At 53.7% G+C, this 28,000-nt stretch overlaps 1 protein-coding gene across 1 annotated transcript; it reads right to left on the bottom strand.

The window, feature by feature from the left end:
• On the bottom strand, positions 1–27,672 carry LOC117651994. Its single transcript, XM_034396619.1, has 21 exons — positions 26,805–27,672; positions 17,985–18,108; positions 16,245–16,335; positions 16,080–16,172; positions 15,904–16,005; positions 15,786–15,831; positions 10,222–10,383; positions 10,073–10,148; positions 9,922–9,985; positions 9,325–9,843; positions 8,475–8,636; positions 7,483–7,771; positions 7,185–7,358; positions 6,830–7,116; positions 6,468–6,740; positions 6,050–6,309; positions 5,611–5,956; positions 5,234–5,382; positions 4,781–4,928; positions 4,516–4,706; positions 1–2,735 (listed from the first exon to the last, which is right to left on the bottom strand). Exons 1-21 carry the CDS (start codon positions 27,670–27,672, stop codon positions 1,970–1,972), a joined length of 5,190 nt encoding a protein of 1,729 aa, XP_034252510.1. The 3' UTR covers positions 1–1,969.
• Between the last annotated feature and the right edge of the window lie 328 nt (positions 27,673–28,000).

Raw genomic sequence — 28,000 nt, 5'->3', positions numbered from 1 at the left:
TTCTACAATAAACCCTTTTATTGTGACAAAGTTTCGTAACAGTTACAATAGAGTGTGGTCCAATAAAGACAACAGCGGAAATTCACTGCCTATCAGGCGAATTTGCAGAGCTTTGCCAGCTTATTAACGAAATTTGGTATTTGTCCTTTAAAAATCCTTTGATTTCCTTAAAAACTTTTAATTACAAAACGTGTATTGTATATGCATTTGTACATAATACATTAAAGCCGAAGTCCGTGGCATTAAAACGGAAGCCATAACAGTCAGGTAACGTATCGGCGGTAATCGGAAAGCCGTAAACGGGACACCCAGAGTCCGCATGCTATCACATGAAAATATGCAATAGCAATAAACTTGCGTTGTGCCCCTAGTGCCCCTAATGGCCAGAACACTTTTACAAAATAATTCCAACACCAGCAAAACTTAAGTTTATGGGATTTACGGGCAAAACAGGAGCTCACACATACCGGGAAATATTCTCCGATACAAATTTGACTCGGAAAGTGCTACATGAGAGTTAAACACTGCTTTTGAGGCAAACAAAAGAAACATCAGGGTGATGCTATCACAACAGCCTCACAGGCTCAACAGCAGCGAGAGGCGTGAAATACCTCCCAAAACCTAAACTTGCTCTCGTCAATAATAAAATTATTAAGTACCATAGCGTTTAATTTATTACCGAATGATAAGAATTAAGGCAATGTACAAAGCCTGGCCTGGTTTCGATGCCGCAACCCCGGCCAGCGCTAAGCTTTTTATTATTTGTCTCTTAAGCTGATATGAATCAAGTAGTGCAATTTCTCTCTCTTTCTCTCCACGAAATATTGTGCTTCTACCCCTGAGGTTGGCATCTTGGCAAGCACGTGAACTAAAATCGATCTGTCGGGGAGTAGAGACAGCTGTGATGGTTTGATGATGGCGAACATGATGACGGTGACGGTTACGTGGCAAGTGATGGCAGTTACACTTAACATGACCTACAAAAAAGCTGTCCCTTATTGCGATCTTGGAATGGTACTTCCACACTTGTACAGTCCAAATTATTGTTTTCACTTCCACTTTAAATTAAAAAATAAACAAGGTATATCAGACCCCCCCAAACCCCTCCCACCAAACAAAGAAAAATACCAATCTATAAAATGAAACACTAGGCATTTAGTAAATCACAGCAACCTTATCTATGTTATTTTTCTAATGTTTTGAATATCAGCTGAATCCCACGTACAAAACACACATTTAAACACACAGCAGCCAATAACGTGACAATATTCAGAAAGCGATAGTAAATATACAACACTGAGAAAGAAAGATATGGTGGCGAAGGGTAGAGAGGGTTGCTATCACAGTCGACAGGCCATTCTCGCCATTCATTGTGCTGGTTTGACAAATTGTCTACTTACGTTTTCAATTTTGAGAAACTGGTATTGTAATTTTAATGTGGATTTCTACAATTTGAGAGATGCAATGTACTTATGTATAATCAGTGCAAGGAGGAATTTCGAATGGAATGGAAACTATAGACCGTATCCTGTGATGGCAATCGTCTCTGAATAAAAATAAGGATAGGGCTTGGGATAGACACTCTTGGCTCTCGACCAGGAGCGCGGTGACGGGTGGTGATGCAGGTTGAAAGCAGGACACTGCCAATGCGACGCATGCATGAAGACTCCTGCCAAATCACTTAGATCGAGATTGAAAATTTAGAGAAAGCCCTTTTCCCGTAATATGTGGAGATTCGAGATAGAGAAAAAATAGAGATGAAGAGAAAGATTTCTTTTAGTGATAGACTCATAGAAAAGTTTTTCTGCGGATGAAGCATCACGCGCGTTATAATAATAAACAACAATTTAATGATTTTCATTGGTGAAGTATAACAATTTTTTTCAAGGGTTAAAACTTAACAAATCCTCCTCTCAGCGAATGCAGACGGGTACACGTTCGCATTTCGGGTCGAAAATAACAACGAATTTCATTTGGCGTACAGTCTGGAACCGTACTTGCCTTTCTGTGGCAGGGCCAAGACCGATTCGGTGATGGGCGAGCTGCCCAGGTCCTCGAGGAGCTTCCTGGACCTGGTCGGCATGTCCGGGAGGAGGGGCATGGCGTGCGGCGTGAAGTCCGTCAGCGGCGAGAAGTCGGACAGCCGCTCGTACAGGCCGGACGTGTAGTCGTCGGTGCGGAAGGTGGAGGCGATCCGGTCCATGGACCTGTCCGCCTCCTCGGTGGGGACGGGGTGGCCCAAGGGGTGGCCGTGGACAGGGTGGTGGCGCCGCGGCGACCGGGACCGGTGGTGGGTGTAGTCCATGGGGTCCGTGAGGAGCAGCTCGTCGATGGACTTGAGCACGCTGGAGCTGGCGTAGTCGGACGGACCGACGCCGCCGGCCACGCCGTGCCTCGAGCCCACGGGGGCGTGCCGCCCCAGGACCCCTACGCCCAGGTCGTTGGCAGCGAAGGACGCCGAGGACGCCGCCGTCTGGGGCGTGTCGTAGCCCAGCTCGGCGCTCTCTCGGATTTTGGCCAGGCGGACCAGCTCCTCGTGCAGGCGGTCGTTCACTTCGATCTCCCGGCGGCGGCGCGCGATCTCCGCCTTGATCTTGGCCTTCTTCTCCTCGCGGAACACGGCGTCGTCGTCCTCGTCGCTGCCGTAGGGAGAGGGGTGCCAGGAGCGAGGCTTGCGCGGCTTGCGCGTCAAGGAGCGGCCGGCCAGCACGTCGGAGGAGCGCCGCAGCCCCGACCTGCGACAAGCAAAGCGAACGGGCCTGTCAGCTGCGGCCAACCAGACAGCGCCCCGTGGCTGCAAGACAGAGGGGTCCACAAGAGCCGCGGAGTGAAACGCAAAACGAGGCATTACAAAAAGAAAACGAGGTCTACAAGATACAAGCAGGGGTCCCTGCACCCGTATCTCACAAAGATCCTGACTGCGGTTGCTACAACTGCTTGAAAAATTAAGGCGTGAAACTCGACCGTTTCCGGTGAATTCTGGCCCATCAAAACAAGGGCCACTTCGTATCTCAAAAGAATCTGCCCCAAAAAATTTCCGCTTGATTTAAGTTTCTTCCAAACCGACATGAGCTGTACATTATTTACAAAATGGTCTCGTTCCCCCAAATTTACTGACAGCTCTTTCTCTACCTACAAGCTCAGACAACTATTTACAAGCGTTACCGCACTACACCCAACGGCATGCTGTTTGTCCTCCATGCGCGGCATGCGGCCCTGCCTCGTTACCAATACTAGACGCAATCAAAAGAAGTCACTTGTGTCCACGGAATCGTTAATTCTAAACTGCGTCTGCCCCTCAGCAGAGGCGGTGCTTATTTTTATGGCATGTTAGTGGTAATTTTGTATGTGTCGGGTGTTGGACAGGACTCAAGTTACTCTCATTTGATTGCACAGCAAAGCGAACGCGGTGGTGAACGAAAACTTAGCATTCTACTTCAACGAATATTCGTTTTCCTGTCGTTCACTCCTGGAGTTTAGCGCATTGAAAACCTTCCTCTTTTAGTAATTATGTCAGAAATATTTTTTGGTTCCACTATGCGGAGCGGTTTTGTGTATGTATAACATTTTAACTAACAGACGTAGAAGTTGATGTAAATTTCTATGTTTTCTGGAACTTAAAATTGGGAATCTTAGTACCGGGTACGTTGGACAGCACTGATGACAAAATAAAAAAGGTGGTGGGAAAAAATAAAATCACAGGACGTAAAATAGGGGTTAAAATAGGAGGGTAAGAAGCAAAACAATATTGGACGATACACCTTGATTAGTTCATTTCTTCATCATGCTCTCCTTGGAGCAGGAGTGAGGAATCCAAGGCAAAACTAATTTTGATGTTCTCTTCCATCCCTGGCGGGACGCAAGGCGCTATGCGTATCTGAGTGCTCAACTTTAGAGTATACTCATCCTACAGCAGCATGAACAACGTAGAAGAGAACTGAATTAAAAAAGATGACCGAATTACGTGTCTCAATTTAGGCGAAGGCAAAGGAAGGAGGATGCATACAAATGGCGTCAGGAAGAAAACAAAAGTAGAAAGAGACAGAGTGCGGTCTCAACATACCGGCCAGAGGAGAGAGAGAAGAAGGGGTAGAGAAGGACGACCGGGAGCACGCCCCTCACCAAATACTGCGCGGACACGAAGCAACGCAGTGTCAAACAAAAAGAACCAAAAATTAAAAGGAAAAAAAATCAAGAAAAATAACACAACAATGTCAGCAACTGAAATAATGTCGTGACGGTGTTGAAGGTGTCTGCAATTTTCAACAGTTACTATGAATTTATCGTGTTGAGTATTTTCTTTCTGGCAGAGCTTAATCAGAGGGGGTGGCACAGTTTACGAAATGATGGCTTTTTTTTTGCCACAGAGTCTTGTGTCAGAGCTGACACAAAAAATCAAAACGCTAATTTGAGGTGGGCTGGCTTTCTATCTAGAAACATCTCGCTTAGAATGGGGCGAGAGGGGGTGTGGCAGAGAGACACCGGCGCTGCTCGGCGCGCGGCTTGAAGACTCACCTCGACGATGAGAAATATCGGTCATCGTCGAGGACGGAGTTGATGGCCGTCTCCCGGAGCGCGCCGCCCGCCGCGGCGTACGAGGTGCTGAGGTAGGAGTGGCTTGGGTCCCATTCGGACCGGTGGCCGTCGTCTATCGACTCGTACTCGTAACTCTTGTACGGCGGTTTGTGGAGGAAGCCCAAGTATCCCTGCAACGCCATATGCACTTTCAGCAAGATGTTGTCTTCTTGATACAGCGTTAAAGTTCAGACGTGACGCTCACCCGGTCGTACTCGTTCTCCAGATCTCTGTCCTCGGTGATGGGCGAAAAGGGAGGGTGGATTTTGGGGTCCGATAGCTGCCGTCGGTGTACTCGCAGCTTCCTCGAGCGGGACAGCACCGGCGAGGCCATCTTCCTCTGCATCTCCAGCCTGAGAAAAGACACAAAAGTACAAATAAGTTCAAGGTGCTGATAAGTACTGAGTACGGATCCAGGGGCGGTGGATTAACTGCATCCCCGTTGACTCCTGGATAGCCACGGCCCCTAGATCCGCCACTGAAGTAAAGTGGCATTGCCCGGTCTAGGTAGCCCTGGAGCGCCTGTGGGGTAGGCAATCAGCAAGGCGCGCGTGCATTCATGACTGCTGGGCTGCCTACCCACCATTACCATTAAGGGCTAGACCCAGGCGCTAAACGACCCCTGGGGCAAAGATTGTATCGAGCCCAAAATACGCACCGTTTGAGAGGATCCCTCAACGCTTCCAGTTTTTCCCGTTCCCGCCGAAACCGGAGCTCTCTCTCCTTGTCCAGTGACAGCAGCCGTCTCCTGTCCGCGCGCATCTCTTCCTTGAGCTGCTCTTTGAGCGTTTGCATGTAGCTTGGCATCTGAAAGTTGAAACAAATTATGTCAAGTCCCAGGTGTTCTCTTGGAAAAGTTTCCACGAGGCCTCACACAATTTTGCGCATGTGAAATTTCTCGCAAAAATAAGTACTACGCTACAAACGCATGCGCAAAATCCTGTGAGACTGCGTACATTTATGGCAGAAAGAAATTTGGTATTTTTAATTAATTTTTGGGCAGTGCGGTGCCCAAGGTTCTGAGCGTGCATTTACCGTCTTGCCGTAGGGGTCGCTGTGGCCCAGGTGGGCCGCCGCCGTGGCCGCCGCGCCCGCCGCCCCGGGCCCCAAGAGGTGCCTGAGGTCGGGCGGCAGCACGGACGCGATGTCGCTCATCTGCGTGCTGGCGTACAGCGAGGACGTGGACACGGGCAGCCCCGTGGAGCTGACCACGCTGGAGCCCTGCAGCAGGCCGAGCGCCGACCCGGGCCGCGGCACCTGGTCCACGCCGTGCGCGATCTTGCGCAGGTTGGTCTCGGACGCCGAGGGCCGCGTCAGCATCAGCGAAGAGGACCTCGCCGACGACCCGTCCAGCGACGCCTGGCGCAGCGGGGAGAAGGACCTGGCGGCAGCGGGCGGCAACGTCAGTACCATCGTGAACATCGCGGGGGTCAACGTCGTGGGGGTCAACATCATAGCGGCGATGGTGACTTACCGGAAGCGGTCCGCCGAGTGGCTCTTCCGGTCCCGCTTCTTGTTGCAGGGCAGCGGCGCGGGCTCTTCGGGTGGGATGGCTGGCAGCTTGCGCCGCATGCGCAGACTCTTCTGCGAGTCCGTCTCGGACAGCGTGTCGGACGAGTCACCGCCCTGGTCGCGCGGCCCCCGCGGCGTGCCCACCGGCGTGCCTTGAGGCGTGGCGTACGGCGACAGCGACCCGCTCGTCACGGGCTGGCTGGTGCCCAGGTGCGTGCGGCCCTGGAACAGACAATCCGTCAAGCCTCCGCCACCAAGTGTGTGCGACTGCCTCCAGTCCAAAATCGAATCGTTCCATTCTGATCGATTTCGAATCCGAACACCTTTCGTGGGTTTTCAAATGCGCTTACACTGCTCTGCAAATTGAATACCCAACTCACCGTCTGGCGCATGCCCAGGTCCTGCTGGTTCATCATGCCGCCCTGGTGCTGGTGCGGCAGCGACCGGCGCGTCTTCTTGAGGTGCTGCGCTTGGTGCTGCTGCTGCATCTGCTGCTGGTACATCTGCTGCTGCTGGGGCGTCATGTGCTGCGGGAAGAGCTGCACGGCGGCCTGCTGCTGCTGCAGCTGCACTGCGGTCTGCGCCACTTGCTGCACCACGTGCTGCTGCTGCGCCGCCTGCGCTGCCTGCTGCTGCAGCTGCTGGTGCAGCATCTGCGAAGGCCACGTCAAAGAGAGGGTCAACATACACTCAAACATGGCTCGAAACATGGCACTTTTGTAGTTTCTTCGCACAAGTTTACCTGGGTCTGGTGGGCCTGTTCTTGAAGCAGGTACTGCTGCTGCATCTGCTCCTCCTGCTGCATCTGCAGCTGTTGCTGCAACTGGTGCTGCAGCTGCTGTTGGTGTTGCTGCTGCAGCGCGTTCTGCTTGGCCAGCTGCTGCACCTGGTGCTGGAGCTGTTGCTGGTGGGCGACGGTTTGCTGCGTGAGGAGATTGTTCTGCTGCGCCGCTACGCCGGCAGCCATGCCCTGCGCCGCCATGCCCTGCGCCGCCATGGACCCCACCATGCCGGCCGTCGATGTGAGATCTGGAACAGAGACTCTCGTCAGCCACCCAGAAGGCCACCACTAGTAAAACTAAAGCTTGCAGACTTACTGGTGTTGCCGGCGAGGCCGTGCATGGTGCCGGCCACGCTGGAGCTCGTGGAGGTGTTGGTGGAGCCCGCGCTGCCGTATAGTGGCGGCGGGTGGAGCGCCGCCAGTGGGTCGTGGGGGTCGTATGCCGGCCGCTCCTCGGACGGCGACGGCCTTGGTGACGTGCTGCCCAGCCCTGCAAACAAACCCCGTCAGGACCTCATCGCACACGAATTCGTGCATTTTACAGGTTGCACTGCCTTGCTGAGAAAGCAGCGTTCCGCGCGAGGCCGGCCAACTCCAACGCCTTGCAGCCTTACCCAGTGCGCGGCTGAAGTCCGCCAGCATGCCGCTGATGCTGGTGCTGGACGTGGTGACCGTGGGCGCGCCCGTCACCATCTTGCCCATGGCTCCCATCTGGCCCTGCATCCCCTGCAGACCGCCCATGCCAAGCCCCGAGCCCATGTTGTTGAGTCCAGTCATTCCAGAGAGGGTGGTCATGCCCGGGGCCACAGAGGTGTGCGCCCCCAGGCCCCCCATAGCGCCTGCCAAGCTAGTTTGAGCACCGTACAGGCCTTGTGCCTGCGCCGGGTCCAGCCCGGAGCCTCCCTGCGGACAAACAACAACATTCCAGGTCAGTCACATCCGCCGAGTCACAGCATTTCTACCAACTTTTGGGCTTCAATACAAACTCAAGAGTGTACTAAATACATTCTCCAGGTGGCGCCTGCTTGTCTGATGCCTGCCAGTAAGCACATACCTGGAGCATATTTAGTACAATCTTGAGTTTGTAGAGTATTAATACCAACCACGAAAACAAGTCAGTAACTTTGAATGCTTTTATATGTAAAATCAAATACGATGCCTTAATTTTCATTCACATTCTATCAAATTAAGCTTATTTTTATTTTTTCAATAAAATTTTTTTGTGTGATCGTAAATATTTGCTCGCATGTGCCTGTGTGATGAGGTTAAGGTTTAAGTACTAAATAAGCGGATGCAGAATGGAAACAAAATAAGCAAAGCGTGTTAAGATGCGACAGCAAATTGCGCGTCTTACAAAAATACAAGCGGAACGTTCCGATGCAGAAGGATGCTTTGTTAACTCACACCACTCAATAAATTTAGCCTCTTTTGTACCATAGAAATTCTGGTGGCACTAAACAATAAATGTTCTTTACAATCATGTTTTGTGACTGGGCTCTGCGTGGCGGTTACAATGCATGTTTCACTGGACTGGTCTGTGTGGTGCTTTCGAGAAATCGCCACGCTGAACTGACGTGTCGAAAGGGGAACGGGTTGATTCCTTTACCTGGCCGTGTTCCAGCTGACTGGCCGTTTCGACCGAAGGAGACATGTCCAGGATAGGTGACAACTTGGGTGACCTGCTGGACCGTCGCGGTAGCAGTGCCTTGTCGGCCCTCGTAAGGGGAGGAGAGCCCTGGGGGACCGCGGCTGGGGCCGAAATGGCACCCTGCCGAAGGCTACAACTACTACACCACACACAAAGAGTGCAACAAAACACTTCTGTTTCTCAAGGACGGTGCTCAAAACTGTGTCAATCTACAAATGCTTATTGGACAAATTTACGGGAACTGTTGGTTTTAATCAGCAGGTTATGTGAATTATACTTAGTGTGGTGTTATTTCTCTGTCAGATTAAGTCAAAACCTGTTCAGGTCGACGAAATTGAAAGTTTGTTGCTGATATCGTGTAATTTTATCTTTTTAAGAAATGCATAGACAAGAGGGGAACAGTAATTTTATAAAATGAACTAATGCACCGCACAGGTAAAACAGAGGTGGGAGGTTGTGGTAAACACAGAGCTATGCACTAAAGGAATAGCAACAAAGCAGATATCCGACTATTAAGTTAAAGGAAATATCTATTCTTTACTTAGGATGAGTCTACTGATCCTCTAGCGAGATATGTACAATACCGAATTGTAATTTTAGGTTGAGGTAAGTAGCAAGGATTTTTATTTATAAGGATAAAGAAATCCACTCGCTCTGCTCTCTTACTCGGTGAAAGTTGAAAAAGTGATTTGCTCTACGAGTAAGTGGCAGAAACGATGGAAATATCTTAAGTTCTGTAGGGTTTGTTACGAATGCTATGCACACATTTATAGCAGAAGAGATCTATAAGATATTGACATAATTTTACCTGTAAATCGATCATTCTTCCGGTTTTGTTCTGCATTTGCTGTTGCTGAAGAGCTTGTGCCTGTAACTTGACCTCTTGTTGCTGTTGTTGCAACTGCAGCATCTGCTGTTGAAGTTTGTTGAGCTGCTCTTGCTGTTGTTGTTGAAGCTGCTGCGCTTGCAGAACCTGCTGCTGTTGCAGAGCTTGTTGCTGTTGAATTTGCTGAGTGTGCGGAGTATTACGAATTTGCTGTTCCTGCTGAAGCTGTTGCTGTTGCTGCATGTGCTGTTGCTCTTGTTGCAACTGCTGCTGCTGGTGAACTTCCCGCTGGCGCTGTTGCTGTTGGTGTAGTTGTTGCTGCTGCTGTTGAATTTGTAGTTGCTGCTGCTGGTTCTGAAGCTGTTGCTGTTGAGTTTGTTGACTTTGAGCTTGGGATTGTTGAGTTTGTAAACTTTGATTTTGTTGTAGAAGTTGCTGCTGCTGTTGTTGTTGCTGCTGCTGCTGCTTTGCCAAAAAGTTTAACTCGGACATTTCCCCATACTAAAACAAAGCAAAAATGTCACGTCAGTAAATTACAGACACAAAAAAATGTAAGTATTTTAAAGAACTTGCTCTTACTTGTCCTAGTTGCCTATCTATGTCCATGCCATTTCTGGGAGGGTAATCATTGCCCATGAGGTCCCTGTGGAATCAAAAAGTACGCATGTTGAGTATATGTAAAACTGCTACTTAAAATACGTCTTAGATTGCTTTTTCAATATTTCTGTACCTATGCTGAGCCTCAAACATACTCTCTCTTGAGCCTGGCCGCGCTGACATACCCCTACCGCGTCCTAATTCCGTCCCTGGAAAAGAAAGCGAAAAATTGAAACCATGGGAAGCACAACATTTTTAGTGGTTTTATCGAGACCACCTTACCTCTTCCGAGGGACCCCCCCAGAGCTCCGTCGAGAGATCTCTGCGACCGCAACTGCCCTCTTGGAGACTGCGGGAGGGACTGCGACCCAGTCAATGGCATGCCGCTGGAACTCATGGGCCCCCGCCCAGTCGCTTCGTCCATTGTTGAACTGTATGCTCCACCTGGAGATAACGCATCAACCACGAAGCAGTCAGAAAAACAGTCTATTGTTTGAAGAAAAAAGTTGTTATTAATAATTCACAAGTAATGAGCTTTCCAACACTATTTATTGTCTTTGAATATATTAACGACCACTGTATCAATTTAATATGACAAGCTCGTGACAGTTGGGAATCAACAACGCTGGATACAATCGCAAATATAGGAAAACTTTTCTATTCCCATTTCAAGAACGCAGTGAAGCTGCAAAAAGTCGCACTCTGCCAGTAGGCAACGTTTGATAATTCCCCGAACAGCTTCCTGGGTTCACCCGTACCCGTGCACATGTATCGGTTGCTCGTGAAAGTTGTTACAGTTGAATAATTCATATTTCAGCTAATTACACCTTTGATTTCAGGACACCCACGTTAACTGAACACAGAGCTTGAAAATTCAATGAAAATTTGACTAATAACATACACTGTAAATCGCGTACTTTAACGTAATTGTATTGTTTTATAAAAGAACAAATTGAAAAAAAAATTACAGTTCAATCAATTTTAAAAGAAATTTTATTTCTGAGCATAGTAAAGAATCACCTTGATACTCGGTCATTTATATTTCAAAGACAAATATTGACTTAATTAACTTTTACAGAACATATATAAGATGTGTTTCTAAACAGCGCACAGAGGCAGAGGGGAAATTGAAGTTTCCTTGCAATGTGGAACAGGGTGAGTTCGGTGTCGTAATACCCTTTTTTATGACACTTCAAGCACAAGAATAAAAAATAATAAACCGGTAAGTCACAAGGTTTTTTCTTACGAGAAAAAAATAAAAAGAAGGATTAAAATGCGACAACAAAAGTAAATAAATTTAACATAAGTTAGGAAAAGAATGGTAGAAATATTTCAATCGCCGTTCAGCTTGTTATCATGGAAACCCACCCTCTTATTGTAAACAGTTTCCTAGTCTACTGGCTGTATCGAAAAATTTGTTGATGGGTCCGTGTCCGTTTGTCGTCAATCGGTCTTGTGTATTGCAAGTCACACAAGGAAAAGTTTGACCTGCAAAGGCAGCTGATACTGTTCGTTGATTTTGTTCTTTGCCCATAAATATATGTGTCTTTGGTTTTGAAAATGTTGTATAAAGAGTACCTTACCTTCTTGTCAGCGTCATTTTTTGAACTGTACTAAGTTACACATCCCAAGCTTTCACTTAGGGGTTGAGTTCTTAAATGCTTAGTTGTCTTACCTTCATGAAGCCATATCTGAGTTGACCGAGGTTCTGACATGCAACGAAACGGTTTGTTATTTCACTGACACCGCTACAGGCGGGCATGTTTGAAGCGCCTTTAAGATATGGCAACGGGAAGGGTACAATTATTTACATACAATGAGGTTCTTTAGTTGGAATAATTACATCCAAAAAGCAGTTTGGCAAATGTTGTAAGAATGGACAGCTTCTTTTAAAATATTTCAGCGTCTGATAGCTACTCATATCAATTTTTGACCTTTCCGTTCGAAACCTGTTTCCCACACGTCCTCTTGGGTCTAAATTTTCGAGTGCATTGTAAAGATTAACTTTCAGTTTTTTTTCTATTATTCTATTTTGATATAGTAGAGTAATTACAAATCGAATCGAACAAATGACATTGACATAATGTCAGTCCAGAAGATTCTGTTCTCGGCTATATTACAAAAACACCTGACAGCTAAGGTGGAATCATTTTCACAATCTACAAAGTCATACCAATAGAAACTCTGGACTCGCGCCATATCTTAAACACGCACAAAAACATGCCATAAAAATAATGACAAAAAAGCATTGGATCGAGCATGAACTGTATCAAAGGAAAATTCCAGAGTTTTTCCACCATGTAATGTTGAAAGAATGCGGCATGCAGGTATAGGAATATGGAGTAGTGCGACAGAGGGGAACTGCTCAACATGCACTTCAGAGAAGAAGAGTACGGGTGCGACTGCATGCATACACTCAAACTTATACCAGCGTTTGAAAGCTCTGTAATCAATTATGTGAGCAGTCAAGCACATTTAAGTCGACGGCTTCCTGGTGCGTATCAAATGTAAAGAAAAAGTGACAAAGTACAGATGCATAACCTGTGTCCCTAACCGTATTCATAAAGATTTTTTGCTGCAGCGTACAGTTGCATTTTGGGAACAAGAAAGGCACTGCGGGTCGCAACAAAACTCACAAAGCGACGAAAGCTCGCTCATCTTGCTTCAAAAAACCGCACAAAACAAGAAAACCGGGAAAATGCTCAACCCCAACTTTTGACTTTCTGTGTAAAAAAAACCGAAAACAACAAACGTCACTATATTAACTAACGCAGTACAACTCCACTCTTAAGGTAAAACAAAGAAACAAAAGAAAAGTCTGTCTTCAATTGTCGTGCTCTTGTGCAACGCATCTTCTCGAACACTATTCGCGCCATGGATAACATTCAAATACGTTTAGCCAGCCAAGAACCAGGAATAAGGCTGTTAAAGTGTGGCACAAACATTATATCTATAAAAGTGCAAGAAGTAGTGCTACTATGTGCTAGTAAGTAGCACCGGTTTGGTTGAGAGGTCCATAAAATAAGAAGATTCGAACAGTTTTCTGGGGATTAAAAGGATGTTCACTGAGCAGAAGATTCCTAGAGGAATGTCCAATTAATACAACAATAAATTGATCATACCAAAAAATAAAGGGCAAGAAGTTGTTGTGTCTACTAAAGAAAATTAATCTCTGCAATACACGTTCCCGCAAATTGTCTAGAAAAGAAAGCTACACACATGTAAGAAAATGGGAAAGACAAACGATCTAATTGGGAGGTTGCAGCAAAGAGGAGAGAGCTGTTTCGCGCACACTGCGAGATAGTAATGTGAAGGTAAGGAGGGCGTCTACGGAAGTAAAGTCCTTCTACCAAAAATAAAGGAATAATTTGAATTAACGCATCATTACCAATCTCAAGAAGTGAAGCAGCAAACACACACACACACACACACACCAACTTGCACGTAAAATTTACGGATTCCACCCTGTTGAGCTAAGGGGCTCTCCAGAAATTCACTCTTTATGACTGGATTAACTCAATATTTTGATAGTAAAAATGTGGGGAATATTTAATTGGCAAACCGCGAATGGTTCAAAACGGTTTCCGGGGAGCAGATTTTAACTTAAAAGACGTGCCAAGAGAGGCAAATAGATTGAAGTAAAACGTTCTAATCCGGAAACAAGGAAGGTTCTTATCCTCACAGATAACCCGTACGAGTCTCCCACAAACTATTTGGTTTCGAGGAATCACTTGCAGAACATAAATGCTACCTAAGTACACTCTTTTTACTTACAGAACGCTTCACCACAGACGTCGAATCCATGAACATGACTCAATAGAACTCAAAGGAACGTTTATTTCCGATCCAAAATATATTTCTTTCCCTTCGGGGACAAAACTGGCATGATATATACCTAAGAATTTCTTAGGTGCGACGTGACCGTAAGAAACTCATGTCTGCGTCAAGTTTCACTTTGTTTTCAGTGGTGTTCGTTTGTGCCTTTTCATGACGTGTCACGGTGCACTGAGCGCTCTATTGCCAGTACATTAGCGTGTTCAGACCCCCAAGGAGAAACAGTGGAAATGAAACGACAGTAAAGCCGAGACCAAGTGATGCAGTTAACGGACAATTAAATGATCAATGGTGCAGCAAAGATACAACAAATCAAAGCTACAGGGACAAAAAGTATGTTTGTGATGCGGCGTGATAAGATGAAGGTTTTGTTGCCCTCCTGCCAGCACCTCATGACATGGTCCAACGTTATTTTACGTATTTTTCAACTTTGATGTAATACAAGTGTAATGCGCTTAATTTTCAATTTAAATTCTACGTCTCAAAGCTAAGGCAGACTTTTATAATTGTCACCACTACCTGCATATGTCAGGAATATCGAAAGCCTGGGGAAAGTACTGGGAAAAGAAAAGCTCCAATACAGAATTAAGTGTTGGTACAGTTTGTAATAGTACGTCGTGGCCAGGGCTGGGAATACGTAGCGAATGATTTGGACTGACGGAAAAAGACAACGAAAAAGATAAAAAAAAACACACAATTAAACAAATAAAAGGTAAATCAAAAGGAAAACAAATTAATTCACATTACTGTCCAGCATCTTCCACTTCCCCAGCTGCCGTGCGCGACTTTGAATCGATTTTGACATGAATTGTACAGAGTACTTTGCATTAATTCAATGACGTTGTAAAGTCGAGTACTGATCATGCTAAGGTGGAAAAACTCTGGCTAGAGAAGAGGGCAGGCCTGAAGGCACTGCCCTATATGTACGACTCTACCTACATGTAGCCAGACCAGCCAATTCGAAGATGCATTAAGGCAATTAGGTCGTCTAATTTGACTAATGAATAAAATGTCCCTATCAAGTATCTACTTTAAATCAAATGTAAATGACGAAAACGTTAAGCTTTTATACGGCCGAGGGAAAGGAAAGGGCAAAGTACAGCCCCGTTTACTGGGGACGCTACGGGCGTATAGCCCAAGTCTACCAAGTTGTCCTAGGACTGAAAGCACCAAGCCAACGACACGCGATCTTGGCAATCCTCGAGTTGGCTGGTCTGCCTTTCTAACGGTGCTGTGACGACTGAGGAGGGACGTACCTCCCGCAGAGATGGTGGCTGTCGTCGTGGCCAACGGAGAGAACGAGGAAGCCAAGGAGGTCGTGGCGATGAGAGTGGCCGACGTCGCCGACGACGTCAAAGACTGTGACGTCGAGGACGACGTCGAGACCGAAATGGGAGGTGTTTTGTGACGCCGCCGGAGGCTGGAGACGCCGTCCGGGGCCGTCGGCGAGCTGATCTCCTCGTCCTCCTCCGGGATCGGACCAATTGCCGTCTGGTAAAACTCTGGGAGGGCGGGTGCCGGGATGGACGGTGGCTGGGAGGAAGCTATGGTCGAAGGCCCGACCGCCGGCACGGCGTTGGTCGTTACCGATACACCCGGGGACAGGACTCTCTCGTCGTCAGACACCTCCGGTGACAGGTCCTCTTCCTCCTCCACCTCCGAGCCGGTGGAGCTCGGCGGTGAGATGTCCCTCAGTATTAGCAAGTCCCTCCCTTCCTTCTCCCTCTGCGCGCTCAGCTCCCTGGCCCTCGCCTCCACCTCCCGCGCCCTCTCCAGCTCCCTGTCCCGCGCCTCGCGCTCCCGCTGCTCCCGGTCCTCGGCCAGGATGGCCTGGACCTGGGCGCTCATCGGGGAGCCCGGCGACGAGGTGGACACCGGGGTGAAGGGCAGGGCGGGTAGGGGCGCCGCAGGGGTGCGGCCCGTGGCGGCCGAGGCGGGGGGCGGTGACGGGGAGGTCTCTCTAAACGTGGCCGAGCTTGACCGCTCGGCCAGCTCGCCTTCGTGGTACTCACGCTCGCGCTCCAGGCTGCCCGTCCTTCGCAGTTGCGAGTCCCACGGCTGAAACAAGGTGCGAGTCAGTACCACCACTTCCGAATCTTCTCGGGCAAAAGGTTTCGAGTGGAACTGTACCTGTTGCTGTTGGCCAGTCTGAGGATTTCGTCCAGGCGGTTGCCAAGGCACAGGCTGGACATTCGTTCTTTTCATACACATTTTACACATCCATTCCGTATTCTGTAAACAAAACCACAGATGAACGCGATTCTCGGCATGTCACTTAATAGCAGGAAGGGATGACGAGGACGTACCTTGTTAGAGTCGTGGCTTGGAACTAGAGCGCCACACATGTGGCAGGTGAGGCTTCTACATTCAACACACTCCTGCCCCACGCCGTTGCCCACCTAAAACAAACGGGAATGATTAGAATTTGAGTACACCGCCGAGCACCTCCCTGTTCGCGAATAGACACCTACCTCCCGCATGTGGCATATGGAACACGATTTGAACCCGAATTGGTTAGCTCTATTGTCTGGTGGGTGCAGTGCTCCCCGTGCGTCAAGCTCTCTGCAAGGAAGCAACAAACAGTTTCCGTTAGCCAGGTGATTAAAAATGGGAAGAATGGTGTCCCCTGCCTATCTTTAGCCTGGTTGGCAGAGGACGTGGAGAGAGAGAGAGAGAGAGAGAGAGAGAGAGAGAGAGAGAGAGAGAGAGAGAGAGAGAGAGAGAGAGAGAGAGAGAGAGAAGGGGGTGGGGAGAGAGGGGTGTTGCACTGGAATCGATTCGAGGGCGGGGTGGCGCGTTATGCAAACGGCCTGGATTCCAGCCAAAAGAAGAATAAATAGGGCAGAACCAGCCTCGAGACAAATCAGCGCGACCCGCTGCGGCCTTGCCACCGCCATGTTTTTATCGCGAAATGCGCCGCGCCACGCTGAGGCTGGGACCGGCACTGCAGCAGTTAGAGTGGCGAGTGCACGGCGTGAGGATAGGCCTTGACACGCCTGGCATCGGGGGAAGGGGGTGGCACTTGCCGACGTCAACCCCCCGCGTGCGTACACTGTACGCAAGAGCGGAGGGGAGGGGGTCTCGAAAGAGGAGGATCCGGTTTCAAGCGCCACTCAATTATGTGTCTCGGAGAAGAATTTTCTCGTCGCTTCGTCGCCTATGAATTTTCGACGTTTAGAACCACGCGTGGAAAACGCCACATGTCGGATGGACTCACTTTAACCGCGTCAGCCAACGCGCCGAAAACAAAAAAACAGTGACATTGTTTTTATTGATTATCTCTCAAGTCGTGGCGGAAAGGAAGGAAGGAACGGAAGGATGACACGAAGAGTGTGCCGGTCTCAGAAGTCCGCATTGCATCCGCGTCTCGACCGTCTCGTCGGCTCGAGAAAAGTTGAGCCAAGTCTACTGCATGGCAAGTGCCCTCAGAGTTGCGCTCGCAAAAGTTTCGAGGCGCCTCAGACTCGCTGAAACGAAATCCGTTCTGCTTTTACTCGGCCCGTCATTTTCAACACTCTTACCGGCCAAAACAAACGAAAGGGTTCCGCGCAAATCGTCTTATTGCTCCGCCTGTACGCAGGACGGCTAGGATCAGCAAGTGCACGGCAAAAAAAAATCCCGGGTAGCCTTTACGCAGGACGCGAGTGATTTCCTGGGAATTCCAAAAAATATGATAAAATGACGGGAACCGTGTTTGCCGCGTGCGTGAGGATGCACGGCCATCGTATGAATAATGAAGGATGCGCCATGCACCCCACTGCCCAGCGTGGCCCGGCGCAGCCCGGCGCGGCCCGGCGGGGTCAAGGTTACTACCCACTGTGTCTGTCTGTCTGTCTGTCTGTCTGTCTGTCTGTCTGTCTGTCTGCGTGGTGGGACGGGCTATCGACAACAAGCCGCCGCCGAAAAAAATAAAAATAATGGGATGACGAAAAATGATCCCCTATCCCACCCTCACTGCTCGCGTGTCGGTTTCTGTGGTGAAAAAGTAGGATTGAGGTCAAGGCCTTTTAATCTCTTTCCCGTGTTGCTTTTTTCTACAGCGAGGGTTTTTAAAGTGGCTTTTTTGTTTCGTGGACAGGGAGAGATCACGAAGCCTCAAAACGAGGAGACCGCCGAGGGGGCAAATGCATATGGGGAGATTCCTGCCAGCCAAAAGGGTGATGCGAATTCGAGTTTTCGGGACGAAGCAAGCTTTGTCGGCGTACACTTACTTTCTACTATTTATTGTTGGCCCTGTTTCTCCTTTGTCTAGTTGTTGCGCTTTCGCCATCACATTCTGAATCATCGCCCGTTCTTCTTCGCTAAGATGACTCAGATCCACGTCTGGAACTCCACCTGCGCACAGAACAAAACGACCGGGTTACACAGAGAAGTAAGGAACAAAAAGGAAATCAGGATGCCAACACTGGTGCCGTGAGAGTGTAGCGGGACGGGGTGGCACGCGCCGACTTGGTTGGTGAAGGATGGGTTGGCCATCCTGCTTATAAAGGCCGAGCTAACAAGCACGGTGAAGCACGGGGAGGAAGGGGTGGGGGTAATCCCGCAGCACGTGGTCCATTTTTCTTTATTCTTCTTTGTGTGATCCCCGCGGCCGGTGGGTCGTGGCGCCGTGACTTTGTGGGCGTAACAGTGGCATGGCGGCCGGGCTGCCAGGCTGGGGCTGCCAGGCTGGGGCTGCCAGGCTGGGGCTGCCAGGCTGGGGCTGCCAGGCTGGGCTGACTGGCTGCCAGGCTCTCCGGTGGGCTGCCAGCTGGGCTGCCAGGCTGGGGCTGCCAGCTGGGCTGCCAGGCTGGGGCTGCCAGGCTGGGGCTGCCAGGCTGGGGCTGCCAGGCTGGGCTGCCAGGCTGGGGCTGCCAGGCTGGGTGCCTGGCTGGGGCTGCCAGGCTGGGGCTGCCAGGCTGGGGCTGCAGGCTGGGGCTGCCAGGCTGGGGCTGCCAGGCTGGGGCTGACTGGAGCTGCCGCTGGGGCTGCCAGCTCTGCCAGGCTGGGCTGGGCTGGGGGCCAGGCGGGGCTGCCAGGCTGGGGATGCCGGCTGGGCTGCAGGCTGGGGCTACCAGGTGGGCTGAGGCGGGGCTGCCAGGCTGGGGCTGCCAGGCTGGGGCTGCCAGGCTGGGCTGCCAGGCTGGGGCTGCCAGGCTGGGGCTGCCAGGCTGGGGCTGCCAGGCTGGGGCTGCCAGGCTGGGGCTGCCAGGCTGGGGCTGCCAGGCTGGGGCTGCCAGGCTGGGGCTGCCAGGCTGGGGCTGCCAGGCTGGGGCTGCCAGGCTGGGGCTGCCAGGCTGGGGCTGCCAGGCTGGGGCTGCCAGGCTGGGGCTGCCAGGCTGGGGCTGCCAGGCTGGGGCTGACTGGAGCCCCCTCAGTCCGCACAAAGAGACAATGGAGCGGCTTGGAAAAAGGGGGGGGGGGTTGAAGGGTTGAAGGGATGACGGCATGGAGAGGCATAGCGGGAACAAGGAGGGAGGGGGGGAGCAGCGCAATCAGCTACTTCCACTCCATTTAGCTGGCTTGCAGCCACAGCCTGCGCCCCCACACGATGCGGTCGGTGACGTCACACGGCGTCACCCCGCGTCACGAGGGAGGTTTGTCTGTTGTGCGGTGGCGGGACACGGCGGCACGTGGCGCAACCAGTATCGCCGCAATCACGGCCACTCGCCGGACAGGACATCCGCCATGCAATCGGAACCAGATCGGAGAGAAAATTGTTTGTGGCCCCACACCCAAAAAAATGGTTTCTAAAGAGACTAAAGCTAAAATCGTTTCAAATAATTCATAGTTACTCTCGTGGGAACATTATGATGCGCGAAATCGAACCTCCCTCTAACCGTGCGTACTCTGTGTTTGATGGTTTGCTGGTGGTTGCCCCCCTCCTCTCTCTCTGTCACACACTCCTAAGCAGGGTAGGGCAGGCTCCAGGTGAGTGGTGGACCGAAGCCATCTAACTCCGTGGACTCGACAAGAAGACGAGATAGTGGGAGCAGCCCCGGGCACTGGGGTCGGGCCAGGCAGGGGGTAGAGGGGAGGGGGGCTGCTCTGCCAGTTCATACAGTGTACCTCCCGGAGTTATCAGACTGGTCGGTGGATAAAGGCTGGCTGAGGAAGGTGAGTCTGGAGTGGGTGGAAAAGGGGAAAAGAGGAGGGGTTGGTCGTTGCGGTGGAGCTCCGCCCCGTGGGATAACAGATAAATACCGAGCCCACGTCGGCTGGAGGCACGCTGGAGGCACGCTGGAGGCACGCTGGGAGCAGACCGGAGTCTGGCCGTGCCGGGCGTGGGCGGGCGTTGCTTCCACGCCCACGCCCCCTCTGAATAACACTCTGCGAAGCGCCAGCCGCCAGCCACCGCCAGCCACCGCCAGCCACCGCCAGCCACCGCGCGCGGCGAGGTTCGCAGCCAGGTCGGACGGAGTCGTCGGATGAAAACAGCCCCCAAGTGTTTGTCTGCCTCGTCGGCCTCGTCGGGGTCGGCGTCTGACAGCCGTTCCCAGTCTGGAACGCCTGCCCACGCGTTTCGCCGTCTCCCTGATTGCCCCGTTGTGTTGGTTCGCACCCCCACACTGTACAGTCCGTGAGTCAGAGGCGGCAGACGCCGCGCGTCGTTTTTTCCTTGTTCTCCAATACATTCAAGCGACTGGGTTTGCTGGTGTCGCGGCTGGCGTGACGTCATGTCAGGATTTCGGGATCTCGGGAGGAATCCGAGTTGAGACCTGTGGCGGCTGCCCGAGCGTTACCGTCGTCGGCACAGTGGCCGGCTGGTCCGTCGGGCAGCCTTTGCACTTCGGAGGCCTGGCTGGCCACTCGGCCGCGGAAAAGCAAGCGAAGCAGGGCCACATGTTGGCGCCACGGATCCGCCGGGGCGGCACTGCTTCCAGTCGAGCGGTTCCAAAGAGTCGTCGCTCTGTCGCTGTCACACTCATCAGGGTTAAGGGTGCGAGAGAGGCAGAGCAACAAACCGATCTCCGGCTACAGATTCTGTCCCGCCAAGCGAGTGGCCCGGTGAGCGCTGGAACGGCAGTGTGGGAGTCACACGGCGGGACGGCAGGGGAAAAGGGGGGGGGGGTGGCGGCGTCTGAGTCCGCCAACCTGTCCTGTCCCGCTCATCTCGGTGAATCGATTCCCGGGGTCGGGCAGTGGCGCGGGGGCAGCGCGAGGGACACACACACCACTCTCTCTCTCTCTCTCTCTCTCTCTCTCTCTCTCTCTCTCACACACACACACACACACCAGCGACTCGCTGCAGCGCCCCCTCTCTTCCCCTCCCCGGCAGCGTAGTGCGTGTAGTACGACGGGCGGCCCCACCCCGCCTCGCTGGGGCTACGCCAGGCTACGCCAGGCTACGCTACGGCCTCCCCATCCCCCGCCACCCCGCCAGCCCCGCCTTGACCGTCCCGCCCGCTGCAGACGCGGTGAGGCACGGCCCCGTCCCTCTGTCTCTCTCGCACCTCTCGCACCCCCAGGAGTGCGGGAGAGACAGAGCGACCCCAGTCGGCTGCAGGCTGGCTTTCAATCGAGAGCGAGATAGCGCACGAAGGGATGAGCCCTCCTACTCCCGCAGACCGCGGCGGACCCTCCCACACTGCAAAAATAAATCAATGACACAACATATGCAAAGTGTGCCAAGTTCCGCCCTCCGCGGCGCCTCCGTCCGGTCCGGCGAGAAAGCGAGACACCGTAAGTCGCTTTAATTTTCTGCTGTTGAGCAGGGCGCGGCGTTCGCAGCGTTGTTCGCAGCGTTCGCAGCTTGCGCAGTGCAGAGGCGCTGACTCGGCTGCGCTGCAGACCGATTCCATCCGAGAGTGTCGCTCTGTTGTCTCTCTCGCACTCAGGGCCGCCCCGTATCGGCGCGAGAGAGACGGCGCGACGAAAACGACTCTCAGACCGCTGCTGTCGGATAACAGGTGCGCCCGCTCATCGCGGAACAAACGCTGCAATTACCTCCACCCCTCTGCCCACGATAGCATCCTCCCCGTCCGTCCGCTCGCGATTTATTGTTCCACTCAATTTAGAGAGGCGCGCGGAATTCGGACCGCGTCCTCGGGGTCTCCTGGCCACCCTGTCACGGTATAATGGCCCGGTCTGAGGCGGCGCGGGCGGCGACAGAGGAGGGGGCGGCTCCACGGGCAATCAGGGGGCATAATGCGATTTTATCGCTCGTGCAGCTCCCACGCAGCCCCCACGCCGCCCCCACGCCGCCCCCACGCCGCCCCCACGCCGCCCCCACGCCGCCCCCACGCCGCCCCCACGCCGCCCCCACGCCGCCCCCACGCCGCCCCCACGCCGCCCCCAGACCGCCTCCAGGCCCGCTGGGGTGCTTTTTACCATCCGGAAAGTTTCGTGGAAACCAGTTTCTAAAAATCCGAAGAGAGCGAAAATAAAATGCGCGGTGACACCGGGTGACACTGCGAGTTTCAGCCACAAGACGAAGACCGGTTGATATCACGCACGGGCCTTGATTGGAGGACTCATGTTTATGTGTGGACCTACTGCAATTAATGAGAGAGCAAAAAGTGGTGTTACAATGCGAAATTCTTGATTCGCGCGTTTTACGTCCAAAGCCCTGGCTAAGAGGCTTAAATTTTCCGGATCGACTCACCCCGACGGGAATTGATAGCGGCGCCCTTCGGCCGACCCGATTGGGATTCTAATCCGCGCTGTCGAGATGTTTACACGGGGACTCAGGCACTGGAAGATGGAGCGTAAACAGAGAGGGGGCGGTCCTCCCTGCGCCGCCCTGCGCACAGTGGGCCAGAAGACCGGTGGAGGCGGCCAAAACTCCAGACGCGTTTTGAGCTCCAGAGTCGCTCAACAGGACTTGAACCAAACGTGTGACCCCACCAATGGATTCCTCGTTCGGAGAGCAATTGGTGGGGTCACACGTTCGGTTCGAGTCCCATTTAGCGACTCTGGAGCTCAAAACGCGTCTAGAATTTTGGTCGCCTCCACCGGTCTTCTGGCCCACTGTGCTGCGCCACCCTGCGCCCCTCTCTCCCCGCCGCCGCGAGTTCACGTGAGTTACAGCAAGGCGGTGCGACCCAGACGCGCGAAACGAGAAAGAAATGAATGCAACCGGACTGTGAATAAGCCGCGACGCTAGAGCGGGAAACTGCCGCCTCTGACGTCAGTGCACGACTCTTGGGAAGGATGGGATGGAGAATCATGGTTTCACCCTTTTCGATGCGAGCATTGTGCTGAAGCACAATGTCTTCTAAGAATGCAGTTGAGTTTGCGGTGCACGCATCGTGACAGGGAGCTTTGGTGTTGCCATGTAAAGTAGGGCTTCTGGTCTTGTTTTCTGGTGAACAGTGGAAGCAAGAAGACGAGTAGACGCACGTACAGTGCGTGAAAATGAAGGAACACAAAGGGGTAAACTTCCTCCCCAGGCTGGGTAGGTGTAGCCCCCACGGCCGCCGGACACATCAGGAATGTTATTGCAGGCTTGCAGGCATGCCTGGCCAGGCCTGGCCCTGGCGAGGAAGGGGCGGAGGGGGTGGCATCAAAGTCTCAATAAGGAATTCCAGCGGTGATACTCCCTTTGACAGGGGAAAAATTAAATCGGGGATGTTTCTGCCTCTGTGGCACCAGCAGACACTCCCAGCAACACGAAACCCAAACGAATATGATCCACGAAATTTAAAGAAACGAGACTTAAAAATTCAAACGAAAGGTGGGCGACTGTGACAAGACGGGCTTACGTTCCAACTGACGTAGCCCCAGTTTTCCTTTGGCTGTCTCACGTCGCGCCATTCCGCAGGGGCTCTCGCCAGACTTTGAGGGACGTGCAGGGCGGGGCGGGGCGGGGCGGGGCGGGGGTGGAGGGTCGTGAGGTGGTGAGTGGGCGGTGGTGGGCGGTGGCGGGCGAGGGGCTGGTTCGTGGCGCCGGGTGGGTCGCAGGCAAGGCACGGCATGTGTGGACCGTGTGGACGCCCACAGCGTGTCCACGTCGCCGTGTTCACCACGCTCGCCTGCCTGCCCCGCCACCGGCAGCCCCCACCCCTTAAACGAGCGTCAAGGAGATCAGCAGAATCCAATTTCCGGAGTCTCTGTCATTCCTACCCCTGGCCTGGCCTCGGCCTCGGTCCCTCCTCCTTTATTCCAGCAGGTCCCTGCGCGTTCATTTCGTTACTGCGGTCCAAGCCGTCACGGCCGTCACGGCCGTCACGGGGTCGCGTGACGAGTCGGCCGTGACTGTCACGGTGTCGCAGTGTGCCGCGACGGGGGGCGCGGCCTGTCACACCGCCTGTCACGAATTATCACGAAGTTCCAGCAGTGAATAATTCGGTGGAATCAGCTGTTGGGACAGTCATCGGCCGACCCGAGGGTCACGGATGGCATTCGGCATTCCGGCGAGAGCCGTGATTTTACTGGCTGAGGATCTTTTGGCGAACGGCGGCCCAGAGAAAAGCGTGAGTCGGCCGAAACTTTGGTTATCAGATTATCAGAATGACACTTGCCGAAGAAAGGACAGAGTGGTCAAAAATGATGTCACTTTGACATGAAAATTAATCTAATTTATCCTGATTGGTAATAAAAATAAATTTGTTTGTAATACAAAGAAAATCCAGGATGCAAAGAAATTCTTCCCAGGGTGCGAAGGATTTTAACTTATTTTTACTACAAGTCAACTACAGGGCTAAACGTGCTACTTTTTTTTCGAAAGTTTGAACTTTTCTATTTTGACCAGTGTGCATCCTCCTTCCTCCTGCATGAAAGATAACGATACGAGGGCCTCCGGCAGCCCGGGGGCTATTGCAGCTTGCCCAGAGTGGTGTGTCGTGATCCATTTAGGAAGGTGTCGAAGAGGAGAGATGTGTCGCTGGTCGATTGAGTCCGTCAGTCCGTCCGTCCGTCGTCCCCGCGGCACCACGGGCCAATGAGATTCCCCGCGCGGCCAGCCTGTCTCATGAGAAATTGCTGAGTACTCGGTAAATGCATTTCCCTTGTCTCGGTGACCGCGCCAGTCTGTCCGCAGAGCCCTTCCCCTCCCCATCCCGCCTGACAGTGGCGTGCCAGGCCTGCCCGGTGTGCCACAGACCCGTCAAACGCCCTCCCCCCCCCACTCGTGGTGTCCCATCAGCAAGCATCGGCACCGGCCAGTTTTGCGGAGGTCAATTTGGCACACCGGTCAAGCACCTCGTTCTTGCGCCAGTGCGAAAACAAATTCCCACGCAGTGTAGGAATTCGACAGCAGGAAATTCCCCGACAGTGCTCTGCTTGCCCCGAACGACCACGACGACGAACACTGGGAGATTTCCTTCATTAGACACCTGAAGTCTCCCTGGCCTCGCTCCTGGCTGGAGCCATGCTGGCCTAGAGTGATTTGGAGAGAGAGAGAGAGAGAGAGAGAGAGAGAGAGAGAGAGAGAGAGAGAGAGAGGAGAGAGAGAGAGAGAGAGAGAGAGAGAGAGAGAGAGAGAGAGAGAGAGAGAGAGGGCAGCGCAGGGCCGCAGTCAGGGCCGACACAGGTCATTAGGAGGTCCTAATTGCTGCTTCCACCCACAGCTGCTACCTGCTGCAGGAGGTCACCCTTGTCATTATGGTGATGCAAGTTTCACGCCATCTAGGTCATCGAGTCACGAGGCGCCTCGTGGCATCCGCCGCCAAAAATTGACCCTGCTTCCGAGGGGGAAATACCGCACTGCTTTTCTGTAGCGTCATAGAACCCAACACGTATGGACAATAACGGTTTCGGAATGAAGTTGCATCCGAAAAATGTCCATGCTTTTGGCCAAGGGCCTCGTCTGAATAGTGTAGCGGCAGCCGCGCGCCTGCAGGTAGGCCAGCCCGCCGAACACGCGTGCGCGCGGCTGGTATCCACAGGAACGCAGGCGCTCGGGATGCACAGTGGGCCAGACGACCGGTGGAGGCGGCCAAAACTCTAGACGCGTTTTGAGCTCTAGAGTCGCTAAATGGGACTCGAACCGAGCGTGACCCCACCAATGGATTCCTAGTTCGGAGAGCGATCCATTGGCGGGATCACACGTTCGGTTCGAGTCCCATTTAGCGACTCTGGAGCTCAAAACGCGCCCGGGATGTTGTCGGCCTCGACTGGTCCTCTGGCCCACTGTGTGGGGGCGGTGGGGGTGGCGCGGCGCGGGGGCGGCAGTCTCGTCGCGCTGCTTCGCTGCTTGTTGTTTTCCAAACGGTGGAAATGTTTGCGCTGCGGCGCGGCCGGGGGCGGCCGGGGGCGGCCGGGGGCGGCGCGGTGGAACGCCGAGCAGGTCGGAGGTCACAGCGTCACAGCGCTCGCCTTGCGCAGCCTATTGATCTAAAAGGAGCGACGATTTTTGCTTCCTTGGAGCACACTGTGAAGCGAGCGCCGGGGAAGAATAGTGTTGGAGGTTGGCTGCGGGGGGTAGGGGGAGGGGGGAGGGGGGTCCCCGCGCTACCGGGTACGTTGGGGGGTCGTTTACGTCAGCACTTTCTCTGCTAAGATGGTGGCCGCGGTGGGTGGCGGCCGGGGCGGCCAGGGCGGCGGGGAGAGGGGGGGAGGGGGTGGCGCCCCGAGCGGGGGCGTCGGGGCGGCAAGGCCTTTGTTCAAGGAGCCGCCGACCATCTTGATTTTTGTCATCCTCGCTGCCTCGCTGTCCCCGCCAGGACTGTCGAATGCGCGTCAGCAACGGCAACGGGCTGTCGGCTCTGCTGGGGTTTCGTGATTAAAAACACACGGAATGCCGAGGAGGGGAAATGTGAGATGAATCCGACAGAAAGAGTTTCGCGTACGGAACCCTGGAATGTTGTTCCGGCGCCTGGAATCCCTGGAAGCAGGGTGGCTGGCCCTACTGGAATGCCGGGGTTATTCCACTAGCGCGGAGAAGCCAGCAGTATCCAAGCCAGACACACTGGTAAAAGCGTGATTGTACGCCTCCTTCAAGCAGACACGCTTGAGCGCAGACAAGTTCTCTGATGCATTTGGGTAGTCGGAAGAGGAGCGGGTCAAAGTGCTACGCTTGAAACCAAGCGCTGGACGCTTGAAGCATGGCGCGAGAGTGCGCTTGAGTTCTACCAGTGTGGCAGTAGCGGCCCGCGCAACGAGTTACTCACCTGGAGGTGGTGGGGGTGCGTGTGCGGCGGCCCCTCCGAACGGCGGTCCTCCGAAGCCTCCTGGCCCGCCTAACATGCCGGAGCCGGTGGGTCCTCCTCCAAGTCCGCCAGGACCTCCTAGTCCTCCAGGACCTCCTAGTCCTCCAGGACCTCCTAGTCCTCCAGGACCTCCTAGTCCTCCAGGACCTCCAAGTCCTCCAGGGCCAAGTCCACCGGGACCTCCAGGGCCTCCTAATCCTCCGGGGCCGCCGAGACTGCCAGGTCCTCCGGGTCCTCCAGGCCCTCCAAGGCCTCCAGGCATGCCAGGTCGTTGGAAGCCTTGGCCGGGGCCGCCGGGGCCCATCGGCCCGTGGTGCGGCCCGCCCATCATGCCGGGCCCCGGCCCTCCGTGGGGACCAGGGCCGCCAGGACCGCCAGGACCGCCAGGGGGTCCTGGACCTCCCATCCTCATAGGACCGCCTCCGCCGGGACCCATCTGACCCATGGGCCCCATCTGCCCCATCGGCCCCATGGGCCCGCCAGGCCCACGTGGCCCCATCATCCTGGGTCCGTTCATGCGGCCGCCCATGCCCATGGGGGGACCCATGGGGGGACCCATGCCCCGCATGCCGCCTTGCGGGGTGAGCCCGGGGGGCACTCCCCTAGGCGGCCCGGGTCCTCCCGCCCGGGGGAACGTTCCCATTTGGCCACGCATCAGCATGGGCTGCGGGTGCTGGCCGCCGAGCTGGCCGCCGGGCCCTCCAGGGGGATGGTGGCCCATGGGGCCCCCCTGATGGCCCGGCGGCCCCCCGGGCCCCCCGCCGGGGCCTCCGGGCTGCTCGCCCTCGCCCAGCATCGTGTTGAGCAGGTTCTTGGCGAATCCAAACATGGTGCTCGTCGGTGCCGCAGTCCGGATGAAGATCAGGTCAGGGCAGGCACCCAGGCCTCACGGCCCCCAGGACCACGGCCCTCACGGCCCCCAGGGCGTCGGGCGGCGGCAGGGCGGGCAGGGCGGGGGGCGCGGGCGGTCCGCACCCCCGCTGCCGCCACTCGCTGGGGCACATGCTTAACGCCACACCATTCACACGGCTGGACCACTAGGACGGGCGCGGCACGGCGGGGTACGGCGCGGCGCGGTGCGGCGCAGCGCGGTACAGCAGGGCAGCCTGGCAGGCCTGCGTGGCCGTCGTGGCCCTCCCCGCGTGGCTCGCTTGGCG

The sequence above is a fragment of the Thrips palmi genome, unplaced genomic scaffold, assembly GCF_012932325.1.
Source record: "Thrips palmi isolate BJ-2018 unplaced genomic scaffold, TpBJ-2018v1 HiC_scaffold_6, whole genome shotgun sequence".
Classification (NCBI taxonomy): domain Eukaryota; kingdom Metazoa; phylum Arthropoda; class Insecta; order Thysanoptera; family Thripidae; genus Thrips; species Thrips palmi.
This window is presented reverse-complemented; position numbering and strand designations above follow the sequence as displayed.

What these genes read in the sequence shown, in the direction of transcription:
- LOC117651994 (XM_034396619.1), bottom strand. Translation starts at nt 27,672, where the DNA reads ATGTTTGGATTCGCCAAGAACCTGCTCAACACGATGCTGGGCGAGGGC. An exon ending in CGGCCTCGCCGGCAACACCA is followed by an intron (nt 7,117 to 7,184) that starts GTAAGTCTGCAA and finishes TCTCTGTTCCAG; the next exon opens with ATCTCACATCGACGGCCGGC. An exon ending in GCGACCCCTACGGCAAGACG is followed by an intron (nt 5,383 to 5,610) that starts GTAAATGCACGC and finishes TTCAACTTTCAG; the next exon opens with ATGCCAAGCTACATGCAAAC.